A 17,726-nucleotide genomic window follows, 5' to 3' on the forward strand; every position below is an offset into this window, starting at 1 on the left:
TGCAGGATACACAGGTAATGGTTTACTATGGTAATGTCCAACAAGAAATAAGGGTTATCACAAGCTGTACAGAACATCACGAGACACACAACCCATCGCAAACCCACCCCGATCCTAATGCACGAGTGGGTTCACACGCGATGCAACACATGGCCCCGTGGTAGTGATGGCAGAGAGGAGGGAGCGGGGCTGGATGTGGAGGGGATGTGGAGGGGAGTCAGGAAGGGCGCCTGGAAAACACCTCTCTGCAGGGTGAGGAAAAGTTCTCTGGTTCCCGCAGTGTTGGGTAAAAGTGCAACACAATGAAGGCTGATGGGTGGTGTGTGGGCTTGATGTGGGGCGAGCACCGAGTGCCAGCCCCCCCAGCACTGATCGGTGTCCCCTTGTGCGTGGGCACTGGCATGTCCCCACATCCCCACGGCCAAGGGCAGCCTCGTCCCAGACATGTCCCCTGTCACGTGGCAGGGACCAGTCCCACAGCGGGACCCGTGGGAGGGGAGGCTGTGTCCCGACTCTGATGCTGCAAATCTCACCCATCACCTTCCCGGACCTCCTGTGCACATCACCCACGTTCATTCTTTGGCAAACAAGTTCATGGCGTTAATTTACAGCTTCGGGACCCGCCTGTGGCTGCCTCTCCCCTCCCTGGCCACTCCTGGGAGGTGGGACAGGGCCTGGGAGGAAGGAGACAGATCCCTGCTCCTCCAAACCCCCCCTGAGCCCTCTGCCACCAGCTCATGAGCCCACGGTCCTCACTCGGTGCCTGTCCCCACCCTGCAGCAGATGGCAGCGCCTCCCACCAAGCCACCAAAGTGAGGTGACGGCCACCTCGTCCCCAGCCGTGTGCCACAGCACACTGAGCTCGCACCCACCAGCACCGGGGATGCATGGGACGGGTGATGCAACACCCCACGGGGTTTCGGTGACCCGCCCAGTGCGTTCACCCACGAGGAGAGGGCTGTGCCGTTTTATCCCTCTCAGGCTAGGAATAGTAGTTGCATGAAACCACTGTCAGGTGAATTTTAAATGGGACAGAGCTTGTGGGATGACAATTACTCTGCTGATGTGGTGGCTCAGTGCTGGATACCCCCGGGTTCTGTATGCAATGGGCTCCAGCCACCTCTGTCCCTCCCCAGCCCACGCCAGCCACCCGGCTCTCTTAATTTTCTAAACATCCTCCACGGGCTGCAAAGGATGAGCAGGATGGGAAGGAGAGGGCGAAGCAGCACACTGCTGACTGGCAAAGCAAGGGCACTTCCAGAGAAACCTCTTGGCATCTTGCAAAGCTGAGCACCGGCATGAGAGCTGAGCTCCTTCCCACTCTTCTCAGTCCTTCCTCTCAGCTTCAACCATCTCCTGGGCCACTCTCACTGCTCCAGAGCCCTCCCAAGCTGCCCACCCAAAGGATCTGCCTCCGCTGCGGACACCCCTGCAGCAACCTGCCAGCGAGGAGCCATGTGACAGGACCAAAACATGATACTTATTCCCCCTCATCTGGGTAAAGCAGAAAGGGGCTTGTGTCTTCTGAGCTGTCTCAGCAGGGGTTACGTCCACACCCAGGATAAAAGTGGGTGCTAGGGAAAGGCAATGCTAGTACAAGGAATAATAAGATCTATTAAAAAAGCTTTAGGCTGCTATCTGACCATAGAAGTACTAAAAATACACTCATTTCTGAGACCACCCATATTTCAGAACTGCTAAAAGACTAGATTCTTCTCATAGAAATTTGAAAAAAGTTTAAAACCTATTCGTATCAACTCACTTGCCTTCATCAAACCTTTAAAAAAACCACACGTGGGCTGAGGCAGGAAGGAAAGCACGTAGGCAGTGACGGGAAGGCAGGGATCTCTCCTGCACTGAGCAAAACACCCAGGGCTGCCCCAGGACTAGTGGGGGGTTGTCGGTGTCCCTGGGCTGCATTTCAGCCCCTTCCCCACTCCCCCAACTCCCCCACAATGAGTATACCCATGAGTGCAGCAGGCTGGAGAGCAGGGAGTGGGAACAGGGAACAAGGGCACCCAAGCTGCAGCCAGGATGTTCTCCCTGCCCTTTGCTGCGCTGTATTTTAGCATCCCAGCGCTGAGGGTGTGTGGCTACGTCCATCATGCTCCCAGCAAACACGGCATCCGCGCTGCGCCCGAGCCCCGCGACAGGGACGTAAAGCTTTGGAGTCACTCTAAGCTGGTACGTGACACACTGACTCTGCTGCGGAGACCTGCAATTAGGAAAGGGGCATCCAGTGGCCAGATGGATAATGTGTAACATTAAAAAATAAACCCATCCTAATCGCTGCTAAAATCTGCCTAATCCCAGCCCCAGAAGTGAGGGAAGCCATGGCATACGGAAAGTGCAGATGTGGAGTCAGTGCTGGGCTCCGCGGGGACCCACTGGGACAAAAATGGGAGCGTTGGGCTGGAAATGCAGAGACGTGGCTTGTGCTCACTCCAGAGCCCACTCGGCCAACCACTGCTCGCACCGGGCTCGCTGCTCCTCCGTCTCCGGGCTCTTGGCTTCACCCAGTGCCTCCTCTGCACCACCACCAACGACAGCTTCCTGGCTCTCCTCCTCCTCCTGTTTCTGCAGCATCTGGTCCTTCAGCTCTTGGATGGTCTCATCCAGCCGGTGAGTGACGTGGTGGGGCACCCAGTTGCTGTCCATGGCAGTGACGAATGGGTCGGGAGCACAGACCTCGATGAGCTCCTTGCCGGTGGGGATGCGCAGGTAGTAGGCGTGGAGCATCATCCTATAGGGACTGCTGTCCTTCTTGTGGCTATAGGTGAAGTCCCCCACGATGGGGTGGCCGATGGCGCTGCAGTGAACTCGGAGCTGATGAGTCCGCCCTAGAGGGACAGCGGGAGGGATCGGCGACACAGGTTACCCCTGAAGCCCTCCTCGAGGGCACAATGCTGCGAGGTGACAACACACCTTGGCTCCACTCAGCCCTTTTGAGGCTGTTTTTTACTGTGCTGCCATAGAATCATAGACTGGTTTGGGTTGGAAGGGACCTTAAAGATCATCCAGTTCCACCCCGCAGCCACCTTCCACTAGCCCAGGTTGCCCAAAGCCCCGTCCAACCTGGCCTTGAACCCTTCCAGGGAGGGGGCAGCCACAGCTTCTCTGGGCAACCTGTGCCAGGGCCTCACCACCCTCACAGGGAAGAATTTCTTCCTTAGATCTGATCTAAATCTCCCCTCTCTCAGTTTAAAACCGTTGCCCCTCATCCTATTCCTACGCTCCCTGACGACGAGTCCCTCCCCCTTTCCTGCAGCCCCTTTCAGCCCTGGGAGGCCGCTCTAAGGTCTCCCCGGAGCCTTCTCTTCTCCAGCTGAACCGCCCAACTCTCTCAGCCTGTCCGCACAGGGGGGTGTTCCAGCCCCCTGAGCATCTTCGTGGCCTCCTTTGGTCCTGCTCGAGCAGGTCCGTGTCCTTCTGATGTTGGTGCCCCAGAGCTGGACCCAGCCCTGCAGGGGGGTCTCACGAGAGCAGAGCAGAGGGGGAGAATCCCCTCCCTCGCCCTGCTGCCCACACTGCTCTGGGTGCAGCCCAGCACACGGTTGGCTTTCTGGGCTGCAAATGCACTTTGTTGGGTTGTGTTGAGCTTCTTGTCAACCAACCCCCCCCAAGTCCTTCTCCTTGGGGCTGCTCTCCATTCACTCCTCGCCCAGCCTGTGTTTGTGCTTGGGATTGCCCCGACCCATGGGCAGGACCTTGCACTTGGGTTGGGGCAATCCTGTGCCACCATGCTGCAACCGAGGCACAGGGCTGCAGGCTCAGTTCCTGCAGCAGCACCTCTGCTGCCTCTGCCTGCCCAGCCTCAGCGGCCCCCGTGCCACCCTGGCCCCCCGCTCCCACCTGTCAGTGGCTGCAGCAGCACTTTGGTTACAGGGTCTCCACTGTAGGACCCGTGCTCGAGCACAATCAGCTCCGACTGGCAAGGTTTGGGATTTTCACAGCCTGCAACAAGATCCGGAGGGGGGTCAGCTGCCCCCCCAGCACGGCCCAGGGGAACTGGGCAGCGCAGGCAGGGCACAGGAGCCACTCACCCTCTGTCCCGTCGATGCACATCATGTGGGTCATGCCCTCGGTTGTGTTCTTCCCTATGGCGTAGTGAATTGTCATCCGGCTCTGCCCGACGTGGCCCCTGACCTGCAGGGCAGAAAGTCTGTTTGCAAACCCAGCCCTGGCACTCACAGAACCACATAATCATCTTGGTTGGAAAAGACCTTGAAGCTCCTCCAGTCCAACCATGAACCTCACACTGACCGTTCCCAACTCCCCCAGATCCCTCAGCGCTGGGTCAACCCGACTCTTCAACCCCTCCAGGGATGGGGACTCCCCCCCTGCCCTGGGCAGCCCATTCCAACGCCCAACAGCCCCTTCTGCACAGAAATCCTTCCTCAGAGCCAGCCTGACCCTGCCCTGGGCAGCTTGAGGCCATTCCCTCTGGGCATGGCGCTGGGTCCTTGGGTCAAGAGACTCATCCCCCCTCTCTGCACCCTCCTGGCAGGGAGTTACAGAGGGCCAGGAGGTCTCCCCTCAGCCTCCTCTTCTCCAGACTAAACCCCCCAGTTCCCTCAGCCGCTCCCCAGCAGACCTGTGCTCCAGACCCTGCCCCAGCTCCGTTGCCCTTCTCTGGACACGCTCGAGTCATTCAATGGCCTTTTTGGAGGGAGGGGCCCAAAACTGAACCCACTCATCGAGGGGCGGCCTCACCAGTGCCGAGTCCAGGGGTAAGATCCCTTCCCTGTCCCTGATGGCCACGCCAGCGCTGATACAAGCCAGGATACCACTGGCCTTCTTGGCCACCTGGGCACACTGCTGGCTCCTGTTCAGCCGGCTATCGCTCCTCACCAGCGCCAGGATGACAAGAAGCAAAGGCCAGGCCACTTCACCTAAGTGAAGACTTCACCTACAGCCATTTAGCAAAACCAGAAGATATGTCCAGAAGCAGGACTTAGCAGCATGGGCTTACCAGGGCAAGATAAGCTTTTGTCACCAGCCGGTCTTTAAAACACTTGTAGGCACTTCCAGCTGCTGCTTTGTTGAGCGCAACGCACAGGGCCCCGCTGGTGGAGAAGTCGAGCTGGTGGCAGAACCTGGGGAGGAGATGGGAGGCAGAGGAGCATCCCCGGGCCCTCGGGCCGTGTACCCCTGGCCCTCCCAGGCAGGACACAGCCCGCTTCGGTCCCCGGCTGCTCACCTGAAGCCGTAGTAGGTGTCGGGGTCGGCCAGCTCGGGGAAGCGGTACTTGAGCTGGCTCTGCAGGGTCAGTGTCTCGTACCACATCTTGCTGTCGATGCGGAGGTCCCAGTGCTTGTTGACCACGATGAAGTCGGAGCTCTGGTACAGGATGGACAGGTTGTCGATGGTGCCCGGCTCCATGGCCAGCGCCCTGCGGGGAGCGTCAGGGGAATTGTGGGGTCAGTGGGGCGGGAAAAGCCCCCAGCCACAGGCTGTGCACCCCCGGGGACGGGTACAGCACCCCGGGGGGGGCGAAGGGACCCAAGGGAGAGGGGCAGGGAGCCGGGCCCGGTGGTGGGGGTACCCCGGGTAGGACTGGGGATGTACCGGTGCTGCAGCGGTACCGGTATCCCACCGCACTGGTCCCCGGGTGACACCGACGTCCCCCCGCACGGGGCCCCCCGCCTTACCGCTGTCACCCTGTGCAGGTCCCACAGAGCTACCGGTGCTGTGACCGTGCCGCGCCAGTGCCCACGCAGTCCTGCGGCCGTGCCGGTGTCACACCCCACAGCTCTGCCGCTATCTCGGTGTCACGCGTGGAGGCTCCGTCCCCGTCCCTGTGTCACGCGTGGAGGCCCCGCAGACTCACGGGGCTTGGCCGATCCAGCCCGACGGCGGGGCTCGGCCTTCCCCCCGCTCCTACCGCCACGCACGGCGGAGGGGACACGGGACACGGCGGAGGGCACGAAGCCAACACCCCGCCCCCCCCCCCGCACCGCCCTGCAGCGCCGTCCCCGGGCCGGGCCGGGCGGGGCGGCGAGCCGCTACATCGCCTCCACTAGGCGGCGGCGGCGGCGGGCCCGGGCCGCGCGTCGCATCCAATCAGCGCCGCGGCCGCCGCGTCCCGCCTCGCGTCGCATCCAATCAGCGCCGCCGCCGCCGCGTCCCGCCGCGCGTCGCATCCAATCAGCGCCGCCGCCGCCGCTTCCGGGCCGGCGCGATTTGTCCAATCAGCGGCGGCTCCGCGGGTCGCGCGGCGGCCGGAAGCGCGGGGCGCGGGGCCGGCGCGGCCCATGGCGGCCCCCGGGGAGGGCTCCGATGAGGATTTCGACCAGCGGTTCGCGGCCGAGCTGGAGGTGCTGGCCGAGCTGGGAGGTGGGCCGTGCCGCCGCGCCGGGTCCGCTGCCGGGAGCAGAGAGGCAGCGGGCAGGGGCCGGGCTTTGCGCGGAGCCGCGTGTGCCTGCCCCACCGCGGGTCCCCTCCGGTGACCGGCGCTGTGTCGTGTCACGCCTCTTGCAGGTGACCCATCCCCACCCGCTACCCCCAAAATCTCCCAGTTCCGGGGCAGGAGGCAGCTGCTGGAGGAGCCCGACCCCCCCAGGGACCCCGTCGGGGGCAGCGGCGCGGGAGGCACCAACCTCAGGAAAAGGGACCGGGGCTGCGACCCGCCCGGCTCCCCGCCGCCGCCCGCAGCCCGCAGTAGGTTTGGTCCTAAGGCAGATCTGCAGCCCCGGAGGGTGCCCGGGTGCTGGTGACCCCTTTCCCCCCCACCCCGAGCGGCTCAGGGTGCTGCTGGAGGAGCAGCCTAGCATCCACCTTCCATCAGTGATGCTTCTCTTCCTCCTGCCCTGGTGTCTCTCACAGCCCCGAAGCCCAAGCGACAGCGCCTGGAAGCTGTTAAGAAACTCAACTTTGGTGCAGATGATGAGTTGGCTCCTGATGTCCGCTGGGATCCTGGCCCAGAGGCTCCCCAGATTGCCAGGTTGGCCACCTTGACCCTTCAGTGGGGTTCAAGGGCTCTTTTCCTTGCCCCTTCTAAAGGAACCTGCTTTTCTCCAGCTTGGACCCCCTGGAGACAAGTGGCATGGCCCCGCTGCAGACCACGCCGCCCTCCAAGAAGCAGCAGGTCCTCAAGCGGCCGCCCATCCTGGAGGATTACATCAACGTGACGTCCACTGAGGGCACCAGGGTCTTCATGGTGGTGAAAGATGATCCCTTCAGGACAGGGGTGGAGGTAAGGAGGGATCTGAAGGCTGGGCATGCTTCTCTGTGATCTCCACCTGCTTCAGGAGGGGATCTTTGATGAAGCATAAAATATTTGTGCTGAGTGTTGGTGTGTGTCCTCTGGTCCTCGCAGCTCCATGATTCCCTGGGCTGGAATGCACGCAGGCCGCTGCACTTGCTGGGGGTACCTTTCTCCTACCTAAAGGAACAAGTGCATGAAGAGGTATCACATCTACCGACCTTCCCACCTTCCCCTGCCACCCCTGGATAGCCACCGCATTGGCTCCCGAATCCCTGTTCCCCCCAGCTGTGGGTTGGGGGGGTGTCTCTGACCCCCCTCTCGCCCTCTTTGTGCTCAAGCGTCGAAGGCGTGTTCTGGAGGCGTCGCAGCAGCTGACGGAGATAATAAACAGGTGATGTGTTGGGACGAAATCCCACTTCCTCCGCTGTTGGATTGCGGCTCCCAAAATGCTCCGATGACATCCAGGTTTTGGAGACCTGTGAGCAGAGGAGCCTCTTTTCCCACAGCATCCCCAGCTTGGGAAGTCCGGGTGTAATTTCCAGCCCTCCCCTGGCTCTCTGGGTGGTTTGGGGCAAATTAATTCTTCTTGCAGTTGCCTCGAGAGGGAGACCAGCACCGAGAGCAGCACTGAGAGCCCAGAGCCCCCCAGGGTAGCGGAGCCGGCAGACGAGGAGGAGTCTGCCCTGCATTGCCTCTGGGTGGACAAATTCATGCCCCGACGCTACATGGAGCTGCTCAGTGATGATGTGAGGCACTAGGAGAAGCGGGCGCTTGGGGTTTGGGTGGGTTTACCACTTGTATAACTCTTCCTTAATGCTGTGGGGTCAAGGTTTTATGGTGCTGCCTTTTTGCCACTGGCTGGGGGGGCTCCATCCATGCTAGCCCTGCCCAGGGATAGGCCTGCTGCCGAGAGCTCGGGGTGGGAGGTTTTCAGCTGTGGACTTTCTGAGAAAAGAGACTATGAAAGATGACAAAAATAAGATGAAAAAATAGGACTTTAGCCAGGAATTGTTGGCTGTTTTGGGTTTCTTTTTGAATATTAGAAGATTAGTAGGGAATTGGAAATTATGGAAGAGGCTGAAAAGTGCTGGGTTGAGCCAAGACAGGCAAGGGACAGCAGGGCTGACGTGACTTGTCTTCGGTTGCCCTGTGGGATGGTGGCCGAGGCAGGAAGGGAAACTGCCTTCCTGTGCTGTCCCAGAGAGATGCCCGGAGGAAACCTGGGCGGCTGCTGCTGTGGCAGGAGGTGACATGCCACCCGCTCGAGGTCTGCCTGGGCAGACACGCTGTGCGTTGCTTCCCCAGCTCAGCTCCTTCCTCTGCAGGCCACGCTGGTTTTTAAGCTGTGAAGGAGAGGCCCTTCCTCTGTCCGCAGCTGGATCCTTCTGAGGTTTGATGGGTTTGTTTGCTTCCTCGCCCACACGCAGTACACAAACCGCTGCCTTCTGAAGTGGCTCAAGCTCTGGGACACAGTGGTGTTCGGGAAGGAGAGGGCTGTGAAGGCCAAGCCCAGCACTGAAGCTCATCCTACATTCAGCCAGCCTAAGGAGCAGCAGAATAAGTGGAAAACAAAGGTCCAGCTGACAGAGGAGATGCTGGAGGCTGAGCTGGACCAGCACAAGAGACCCAAATACAAGGTGAGCAGGACAGGACGCTGCTGCAGGGGGTCTCCTCTCCCGTCCCCCTCACCCTGCCGCCGAGATGAGGAGCAAGATCTTCCCCATCTCCACTACAGATCTAGGAGAAATTGGATTCCTTGTTTCTTCTTGGTGAATATGGGGTTTTGTCATTGCTTTGGGCTTGTGTAATGTGATAACAAGGGGAGGGGAACATACTTCCTCCAACCAAATTAAATGGGCTGGTTGAGGGAAGATCTACCCTTTTTAGCAGAGGTTGGTTTTGACTTTCTTTGTTAGGGGCAGATGTGACATGATTTTGCGCTGGAGTTTCTGCATCCAGAAAAGAGCAGTGATGCTCAAATGCTAGAGGGAGCAGAGAGAGCATACCCAGACCAGCTTACCAGCTTCAACCTGTCCAGTGAGAGGGTATAAAAAATGAGAAACAAAAAATAGATACTGAGCATTACTTCCCAGGCACGTAATTCTGAAAGGGATTTTGTTCAGCCTTTTCTATTTATTGCCCTGCAAACTTAAACATATACATGTGAGATGCTTCCAGGATGGTGCTGTCACCTCTGAGAGTTGCTGTTACATTCTCCCTCCTCCATGACTTTTCCCTTTTCTTGGTAGTCTACAAAGGAGCGCAGCAGCTCCCAAGGGTTAAAGCAGAACATTTTGTAGGCTGCAGAGCCCTGACCCTGCACATGGCAGCCTGGTGGGTGCTGGAGGAAGCCCTGCCTCGCTGCCTGCCGGGCTGACATTTAGCCTCTCTGCCGCAGGTAGCCCTGCTCTGTGGCCCACCTGGCTTGGGAAAGACGACGCTGGCCCACGTCATCGCGAAGCACGCGGGGTACAATGCCGTCGAGATGAATGCCAGGTGAGCCTGTGCTGGCTGCGCGGCCCTGCCCTGCCCCAGGACCTGCCGCAGCAGCCTGACGCCACCTTCTCTTGCAGCGATGACCGCAGCCCTGAGGTTTTCAAAACCCGCATTGAAGCTGCCACCCAGATGAAGTCTGTGCTGGGCACCAACGAGAAGCCCAACTGCCTGATCATCGATGAGATAGACGGGGCGCCCGCGGTGAGCCCAGCCTGGATCCGGCCACCTTTTGCATTAACCGCTTAACTATTACCCTCTTAGCGTTCATTTTAAGAGCATTTTCCTGCCTCTGATCAGCAAGAATTCATCCCTTCTGTCCTCAATAATTTTTTTGTTTTCCAAGGCATCTATCAACGTGCTGCTGAACATCATCCACCATAAAGACACGGAGGCTGAGGCAGCGGCCGGCACGGGCCGGAGGAGGCGGCGTGAAGGTGGATTGTTGCTCAGACCCATCATCTGCATCTGCAATGACCAGTCAGTGTCTCCTGCGTGTCTGGGGAGGGGTGGGGAGCCGAGACCTCTGCCCCAGGCAATGAGGACAGCTGCTGTTGCCTCCAGCCAAAGTCCTCATGTGCCATGTTATCTGCTGTCAGCTTAGAAATACTTTACAAAATGTAAAACTGCAACACGCTCAGCTTTCCTGAAACCTTCTCCCCTGGGTTTTGTATCTGCTGGGGTGACCTGTGGCCAGCTGTGAGCACACAGTTGCGTTTGTGCATGCCCGAGCACGCAGTGATGTGCGGGCAGCTGCTAGATAACCTGACTCTCTTTTGAGCGGAGTGTCAATCGCTGGATTTCTTCCTCTGCCAGACTTGCTCAGACACTCCTGTGCTTCCCTTTGCCAGGTACGTCCCTGCCCTCCGGCCGCTGCGGCAGCAATCGTTCCTGCTCAACTTCCCTCGGACGGCGCCGTCCCGGCTCGCCCAGCGGCTCTGCGAGGTGTGGTGTGGCCCAGGGCTCCTCTTTCCCCCTCCAGGGTTTGGGGGGGCCCTCCCTGCTGACCCTCCCTCTCCCACAGATCACCCTGCGGCAGGGCATGCGAGCGGACACGGGCGCGCTGCTGGCGCTCTGTGAGAAGACGGAGAACGACATCCGCTCCTGCATAAACACCCTGCAGGTACCCGGGTTGCCGGGAGGTCTCTGGGGGATACGGATTTGCTGTGGCTTTTGACTTGCTCTGGGCTCAGATGGGGATGGAGGGAAAAATCTGTGTCCCAGGCAGCTCCCTAAAATGTCCATCCCGTCCCCTGTGTTATTTTTAACCTTGATTCCCCTACAAATGGAGGAGGAATGACATGTTGCCATCTTTGGCTTTCCCCAGCACCTCTCGCTGCTTTGAGCATCCCCCTCCCTCCCTGCTGTGCCTGTCACCCCTCCCAGCCCCTCGCTTGTGTTGCAGTTCCTGCACGGCCGAGGCCAGAAGGAGCTGAGTGTACAGATGGTGCAGACGATGAAGATCGGCTTGAAGGACCAAAACAAGGGGCTCTTCTCCATCTGGCAGGACATCTTCCAGCTCCCAAAGGTCCAAAGGTAAAAGGGGGGTGTGTGGATTTATTAGTCTGCTTTCAGCTTGGGGCACACTGCTTCCTGCTACCCCCTGCCCTGATTACAAGGCCTGTGGTGGGGAAACCTGAAAGGTCCTGGAGAGCCCAACTTTGTTTCAGAAAATTTGTGTGTCCAGATGCTCTCTGGCCACTCTCTTTAGTGCCCAGTAATTTGCATTTGGATTGCCTTCAGTCCAGTCCACAGGGATTTAAATATTCCTTGCTAGTCACCCTGAGCTCTTCCCTTTGGGCTTCCCCCAGGCACAGGATAGGGATGGACCCCGCTTTGCCAACCCAGCTGCTGGTGGGTGATGAGGACCTGTTGCACCTCGGGGGGACGGCTGCCTTCAACGCCTCCTCCCACCGCTTCCACCACATCCTGCACCTCGCCATCTCCTCGGGGGAGCAGGAGAAGCTGGCACAGGTAGAGCAGCCAAAGGGGAGAGCTGGGGGGGTCTTCCTTGTGCTGGAGCTGAGCTTAGTCCAGCGGGACCGTCCACCCAGCCACGGGCTGTCCCTAATCCCGTGCCCGCTTCCAGGGTCTGTACGACAATTTCCTGAACATGAAGCTGCGGGACTCCAGTCTCAGCTCGGTGTGTTTGGCTCTGGAGTGGCTGAGCTTCTCCGACCTGCTGAGCCGGGCTGTCCTGCACGGGCAGAGCTTCCAGCTGATGCGATACCTGCCCTTCCTGCCCGTGGCTTTCCACATGCTCTTCGCGGCCACCACCATCCCCCGGCTCGCTTACCCCAGCAGCCAGCACGAGGCAAGTCCCGGGGAGGGCACGGTGGCAGCGTGGCTCCAGCTCTGTCACCCACGGGCGTGTCTGTGGCTGAGTCATCCCTGCTCCCTCCCAGGCCCTGGCCAAGCTGAACCACATGCAGAACCTCGTCGTGTCCATGGTGTCGGGGATAACGCCCAGCGCCCGCAGCCGCGCGGGGCAGCAGCCCCTCGTTTTGGAGGTGCTCTGTCTGCTGCTGGACATCATCGCCCCCAAGCTCCGACCGGTGAGTTCCCGCCAGCCCCTTCTCACTGCGGTGGACACATGACATGTCCCCTCTGCAAACCACCCCCCCTCAGCGAGGGCTGGGATGTATCCCCTGCTCTGCATCACCCAGGCTGAGCTATCCCAGAGCTCCGTCCTGGATTTGGGGTTGGTTTGACCTGATTGCAGCCAATGCAGATGACAACACAAGAACAGAATTTCTATGGAGTTTTACTTAACATTGTGTCGATTTAGATACATGTACACTTTTGTAGAAAGCTTGACCAGCGTAGCTTATTTAGGATAACAAAAGTTGTAAAAGCCACTGAAAGCCTTAAATGTGCGAAATACAGCTCATCATGTATTAAGATTGCTTTCCCCTTGACTGCCAAACAAACACATACAGGTATCGTAGTGGGGCAAAGAGTATAAACCAGGCTAGAAATATTTCTCTGTTTTTACCTCCTCAGTTCAAAAGCTAACTCTTAAACTTACCACTGTAACACAGATTTGAGAAACCTAGAGAGCCCTCAGCACCGGTTTAACAGTCACCTATCGTAGAAAATTTAAAAAAAGCTGGGTATACAGCACTGAGATACCTGAGTGCTGGTCCTGCGATTCCTGGACCGCTGCACCCATTGAGGGGGGGCTTGGGGGGACCTTCCAGCAGCAGGTTCACCTGCACTTGTGGTTGCATTGGGTACATTTACCCTTGGGGCTGTCGGAAAGGACCGTCCCTGCGCTGCGAGGTACGTGTGTCCCTAATAGGAAACTAAACTTGGTCTGAACCCCGCGGGTATTAACTGTCCTTTCTCCTAGAGAGACAAACCCCATGCTCCGGGTTATTTTTGTGTTTAGAAATCATTCTGGGTTAGTGATGCTCTCCCCTTGCTGGGCTCTGCTCTCCTCCTCCCCAGGTGAACACCCAGCTCTACAGCCTGAAGGAGAAGCAGCAGCTGGCAGACCTCATCAGCACCATGCTGGCCTACAACCTCACCTACCACCAGGAACGCTTGCCCGAGGGCCAGTACGTCTACAAGCTTGACCCGTAAGTCCCAAGGGTGGGGAGAAGGCGTAGGGCTCAAAAATAACAGTTTGGGAAGGAGTCTGGGCCTGAAAACATCATGGCATCGAGCTGATTTCTTGCAGCAAGAGCTCAGAGGTTTCTCTGGCAATGGCAGACAGGTTGGTGCGAGCTGCCCAGTGCTGGGACGGCTGCAGGGACCCGACTTGCTCTGATTATCTGCTTTTTTTCCTTTTGTTTTTTAAAGGAGGAGCCCCAGAGCCTGGCGGGTGCTCAGGGCTGCCACTGGCTTTGCTCCAGCTGCAGTGTGGTCCGGCTGCCCCCTCACTCCCTCAGGCTGAGGCCAAAGCAGGGCTGCTTTTGCTTTAATGGGATTAAGGGAAAGGAGGGAGCTGCCTTTGGCTTTTGCCAGAGCTGGCAGAGGAGGGACTGGAGCTTCTGGGGGCTTGTGGCAGCAGGGGAGAGCAGGTCCACCTGGGCACATTGCACACAGGTCACTGTAGCCACGGTTAGTTTGTATTTTGACAGCCAGCTGCTGCTAGACCCGAGTCTCACTGTGCTTTAACTATATACAGAGCCCTAAACTCCTGACACTTCAGTGAAGTCGTACAGACCCGACCACAGCTAGGAGCAATGCTAATGTCTTCCTGGTGCAAAGTTAATTACAAAAATTAGCCTCTGTTAAATCAAGCAGCTGTATCTAATTACAGTGAAGCACTTTATTTTTTATTTTTTTTCTTTCCTGTGGAAAGGCCTGTGGGAGCTGCAGCGGCTGTAGGGACCTGTCCTGCCCTCCCCTCCCCATGCTGGGCACCAAAATACAGCCATGGGGAGACTGGGGGACATTGGGGGCCACGTAGCACAAGCAGGCGCGTTGCTTTGCTTCACTTTTTTTTGGTGAATTCTGAGCCTGTTTCCTGGCCACACACAGTGATGGTGGAGACCACGGGGGTGTCATGTCCTGGTGGCACCTGCGAGTCGCATCCCAGCATCTCTCTGGCAAACAAAGCTGTTGTCGACACCAAAACCTGTGTTTCCTCTTGTAAACTTTTAAAATCATGGATTTGACAGCGAGTTTCTGTATGACTGCAAAGTCATCTGACACAGGACTTTGCTCCTTTTATTTTAAGAGGAATAATATTGAATGTGAATGAAGCGTGAAATATTTACAGCTGGTAGAGGAACTGACCCAGCTGGCTTCTGGGTGCTAGGACGGCACCTGGGCTTTTGCTGTACTGAAAGAGGCCTGACTCCAGATCTGGGGCACCAACCTTGTTAAGAATAAAACTGCTCTGATTAGCCAAAATTACTGTTCATGGCTATATCTCAATTAAACAGTTCCCCGCAGGGACCTCAGGGTTCATGCAACGGGCTGTGGTGCTGCTTGTGCCCAAGCTGGGCTGTGACTGTGGCTTTTTCAGGGCAATCTGTTCAGCACAGACCCACCTGCCATTTCCTCTTGCATTAAAACCGAGATTAAAAAGCACGTAATCCCTCCTGAGGTCCTGTTCAGATGAGATACCCTGCAGCAACCTAGCTCCACATGCCCGGCATCTTCCAGTGTTGCCATCACACGCACAGACTCAGGGAGGGCAGTGATGGGGAAACTGAGGCATCGTGGCCAGGATCATACTGAGAGGCTGGAGGGGACGGGGCTGAGAGTCTGGGGGATTTCTCAGGCTGTAGTTTGCATAATGCTTTTTTAATTTTTGGTATTGATTGATTTTTCTCTTGCTTCCTGCTCTCCACGACGCAGGAATGTGGAGGACGTCTGCCGGTTCCCGGACCTGCCGGCTCGCAGGCAGCTCACCTACCAGGCCAAGCAACTCATCGCCAGGGAGATTGAGCTGGAGAAGATGAGGAGGACTGAGGCTTTGCTGCAGGCACGAAACCTGGGCGAGGTAGGAGGGCTTGTGGTGTCCTCAGGGTGGTGGGTGCATCGGTGGGGATAAAGTCCTTAGGGCCAGTGTGGGGACCTGGTGTTTCCAAAGCTTTTGCTCTGCAAATGGAAATCCAGGATTAATCCCCACAGTCATAGCTGTCTGCCTGCACATCTGTCTTCAGGCAGCACATCCGTGCCTGAAGGGCTCATCTTTTTGCAGGAATTGTGGAAAGAAACATTCGCAGTGAGTTAAAGCTTTCAGCCCTTCAATCCTTTAATGAGGGTTGTGATGAGATAGTTTGTCTGGCTGTGATTTGTATGTGTCTGTGGGGGAGCTGACCCTGCTCTTTCCTGCTGCATGTTCTCTCTCTGCTTCACTTCAATCCTCCCCAAGGTCCCAAAGCCCCCAGGAGGAGCAGAGTTACTCTGCCCACCACCAAAACTCTTCATGGAGGATTGGGCAGGAGGAGGTGGAAAAGGCTGAGAAACAACTTGGGTGTAGCTGGTGCCTGCTCTGCCCTGGTGCTGTGGGGATAATTAATCCCTGGGAGCCCCTTCTTGGAGCTCAGGGGATGCATGGGGCAAAGTGATGCTGCAAAAACATCTCTGAAGGCTCCTTGTTTACACGGTGCCGACTGTGAAGTCCCAGGGAAAAGCGGCTGCAAACACGCACATGCCCAAAGCGATGCTGAAAATGATGAAAAATTCCTTCCCAGGTCGTTTGGATAATGTCATCAAACCTGGCAGCAAATAGAGGGGGGTGACAAGGCACCTCAGGCTGTTCATCACCTGGGGGGGATCCCCAAACCGTGAGCTTGCCTGACCCCAAAGGGACCCTCTCTCAAGACTCTCTGTCCCGCAGGAGCCCGGGAATGTCCTCGGGGAACATGGGGACATGCGGCCCGTGGTGCCCCCAAACCACCAGCAGCGCCTGGAGCACATTGTCCGGAGAGCAGTGGTGGAGGACAAGGTGAGGAGGCTGCAGTTTCTACCTCATTTCCTCCCAGTGCCTCCCTGGGCTGCCGGAGGCTGCCTGTCTCCGTTGGTATTTATTTATTTTTAGTACAGTTTCTTTTAATAGAATAGTTCGGCAGCGCACGTCCCGTCAGCGCATCGCTGGCTTTACAACATGGGGATGGATTGGAGCACGGTGACAATCACGGACGTGCCCCGCGAAGCTTTCAGAGCTGGGGAAGGAAAGAGTGGGTTAAAATAGCTGAACTTTGGCCAGTGGGTGCTGCAAGGAGCTGCTCGTGGGGTGGGGAGGGCACCCGCAGCTCCGCTGAGCCAAGAGGGGCAAGAGGTGGTGTGTGTGTGTCCCCCACACCTCTCCACGACCTCAGCTGCCCATAAATCCCACTTTAGCACGATGAGCCTTAAGGTTTGTCTTTCCCACCCGATTTTGAATGCCATTTGCATTTTACTGAGGCCACTGGCCCTTTCTGCAGGATTTGCATCCGGCTTCTGCTTGGCGGCTTCCTTCTGTGCCGGGGCTTGAAGGGGGAAGGGGCTGGCACAGGCCTAAGTGTGGGGTGATGACTGTGTGCAAGACCCCCAGTCTAGGCCTGACTTAGCTTAAAATTGGGCAGAGCTGAGTGGTGTCTAGCATCTAGCCTTGCAGAGAGAGAAACTCAACTTGTTCTTGGCCCTCCAAATGTGAGCTGTAAATGCAGATGCTGACAGAACCGTACTCACCTTCTGCTTTTTTTATTTTTTTTAATTGTTTTCGCTTTTCACAGCCTGAGACTGACTTCTTCGGGCGGCCACTTCAGCGGCAGCAGGTGGCCACAGCCACGGGTGGGTGGCAGAGGGACAGGGTGGCCACAGGGTGGGTGGCAGAGGGATGAGGTGGCCACGGGTGGGTGACAGAGGGATGAGGTGGCCACAGGTGCTGCCGAGGGGGTCACTGCATTCACAGTCCTCAGACCCCACACCCCCAAACAGGGGCTGTGTCCCTCCATGCTGCACCCCAGGGGCCATGGGCAGGGTGGGGAGGGGGGTATTGGGTGAGCTGGCCATGGCACAGGGCGCTGGGGGGGGGTGCAAGCAGGTCAGTGGCTTCTGACAGTGTTTAAAGGGCCAACAACTCCCCTGAGCTGGGGGGGAAGGGTTGTGGTACCACAGGTGCTCACAGGATCCAGGATGTGGGAGCAACAGCTTTGCCAATACAAACCCCCCACCCCGTGCCTCCACCTGCCTGTGTAGCCTGGGCACACGTTATAACTTTAAGGGTTTCTGCAAGTTTTTAACCTTGATCTTCCCCCCCCTGCAGCCCCTCAGGCCTCCAAGGAAGAGTTGCTCGAGAGCCAGATGGGAAAGGCCGTGGGGAAGAGCGATGTCTGGTTCAGGTTTAATGAAGGGGTTTCCAACGCTGTCAGGAGGAACATCTACATCAAGGACCTGCTCTAGCAGGGCAGAGGTGAAGCCCAGGAAATTACGGGGATGGAACTGAAGGGATGAGCTGATTTGGCTTTCTAACCTATGGATGGGATGTGTGTGCATGAGCCTTGGTTAGTTTATTTTTTAGTACCCACTTGTTTAAAAAAAATAAAATATATATAAAAAAATCATAAAGTATTGCTCTGTT

General features: G+C 57.5%; 2 protein-coding genes across 5 annotated transcripts; one reads left to right on the forward strand and one right to left on the reverse strand.

Moving 5' to 3' along the window:
- RPUSD1 (RNA pseudouridine synthase domain containing 1) lies at nucleotides 1-5,946 on the reverse strand. Of its 2 annotated transcripts, XM_074919468.1 has the most exons (6): nucleotides 5,652-5,946; nucleotides 5,201-5,392; nucleotides 4,973-5,096; nucleotides 4,044-4,146; nucleotides 3,853-3,954; nucleotides 1-2,840 (listed from the first exon to the last, which is right to left on the reverse strand). In XM_074919468.1, the coding sequence occupies exons 2-6, from the start codon at nucleotides 5,380-5,382 to the stop codon at nucleotides 2,440-2,442; spliced, it is 912 nt and encodes a 303-aa protein (XP_074775569.1). In that variant the 5' UTR covers nucleotides 5,383-5,392; nucleotides 5,652-5,946; the 3' UTR covers nucleotides 1-2,439. The 2 variants fall into 2 exon arrangements, with proteins under 2 accessions (XP_074775569.1, XP_074775570.1); XM_074919469.1 differs by lacking the exon at nucleotides 3,853-3,954.
- Nucleotides 5,947-6,240: 294 nt separating this feature from the next.
- Nucleotides 6,241-17,670, forward strand: CHTF18 (chromosome transmission fidelity factor 18). Of its 3 annotated transcripts, none has more exons than XM_074919535.1 (22): nucleotides 6,241-6,336; nucleotides 6,481-6,660; nucleotides 6,826-6,943; nucleotides 7,003-7,195; nucleotides 7,319-7,408; nucleotides 7,546-7,598; nucleotides 7,800-7,953; nucleotides 8,635-8,844; nucleotides 9,606-9,703; nucleotides 9,781-9,904; nucleotides 10,047-10,180; nucleotides 10,552-10,645; nucleotides 10,725-10,823; nucleotides 11,106-11,236; nucleotides 11,512-11,674; nucleotides 11,790-12,014; nucleotides 12,106-12,255; nucleotides 13,151-13,281; nucleotides 15,014-15,158; nucleotides 16,002-16,109; nucleotides 16,879-16,936; nucleotides 17,412-17,670. In XM_074919535.1, exons 1-22 carry the CDS (start codon nucleotides 6,255-6,257, stop codon nucleotides 17,546-17,548), a joined length of 2,877 nt encoding a protein of 958 aa, XP_074775636.1. In that variant the 5' UTR covers nucleotides 6,241-6,254; the 3' UTR covers nucleotides 17,549-17,670. The 3 variants fall into 3 exon arrangements, with proteins under 3 accessions (XP_074775636.1, XP_074775637.1, XP_074775635.1); XM_074919536.1 differs by having other exon boundaries at nucleotides 6,481-6,664; nucleotides 7,021-7,195; nucleotides 17,412-17,669; XM_074919534.1 differs by having other exon boundaries at nucleotides 7,021-7,195; nucleotides 17,412-17,669.
- The last annotated feature ends 56 nt before the right edge of the window (nucleotides 17,671-17,726 follow it).

This window comes from Athene noctua, chromosome 15, assembly GCF_965140245.1.
Source record: "Athene noctua chromosome 15, bAthNoc1.hap1.1, whole genome shotgun sequence".
Classification (NCBI taxonomy): Eukaryota; Metazoa; Chordata; class Aves; order Strigiformes; family Strigidae; genus Athene; species Athene noctua.

What these genes read in the sequence shown, in the direction of transcription:
- RPUSD1 (XM_074919468.1), bottom strand. Translation starts at nt 5,382, where the DNA reads ATGGAGCCGGGCACCATCGACAACCTGTCCATCCTGTACCAGAGCTCC. An exon ending in CAAAAGCTTATCTTGCCCTG is followed by an intron (nt 4,147 to 4,972) that starts GTAAGCCCATGC and finishes TCTGCCCTGCAG; the next exon opens with GTCAGGGGCCACGTCGGGCA. An exon ending in GCTGCTGCAGCCACTGACAG is followed by an intron (nt 2,841 to 3,852) that starts GTGGGAGCGGGG and finishes CTGTCCCTCTAG; the next exon opens with GGCGGACTCATCAGCTCCGA.
- CHTF18 (XM_074919535.1), top strand. Translation starts at nt 6,255, where the DNA reads ATGGCGGCCCCCGGGGAGGGCTCCGATGAGGATTTCGACCAGCGGTTC. An exon ending in GCCGCCGCCCGCAGCCCGCA is followed by an intron (nt 6,661 to 6,825) that starts GTAGGTTTGGTC and finishes TGTCTCTCACAG; the next exon opens with CCCCGAAGCCCAAGCGACAG. An exon ending in TCGCCCAGCGGCTCTGCGAG is followed by an intron (nt 10,646 to 10,724) that starts GTGTGGTGTGGC and finishes CCTCTCCCACAG; the next exon opens with ATCACCCTGCGGCAGGGCAT.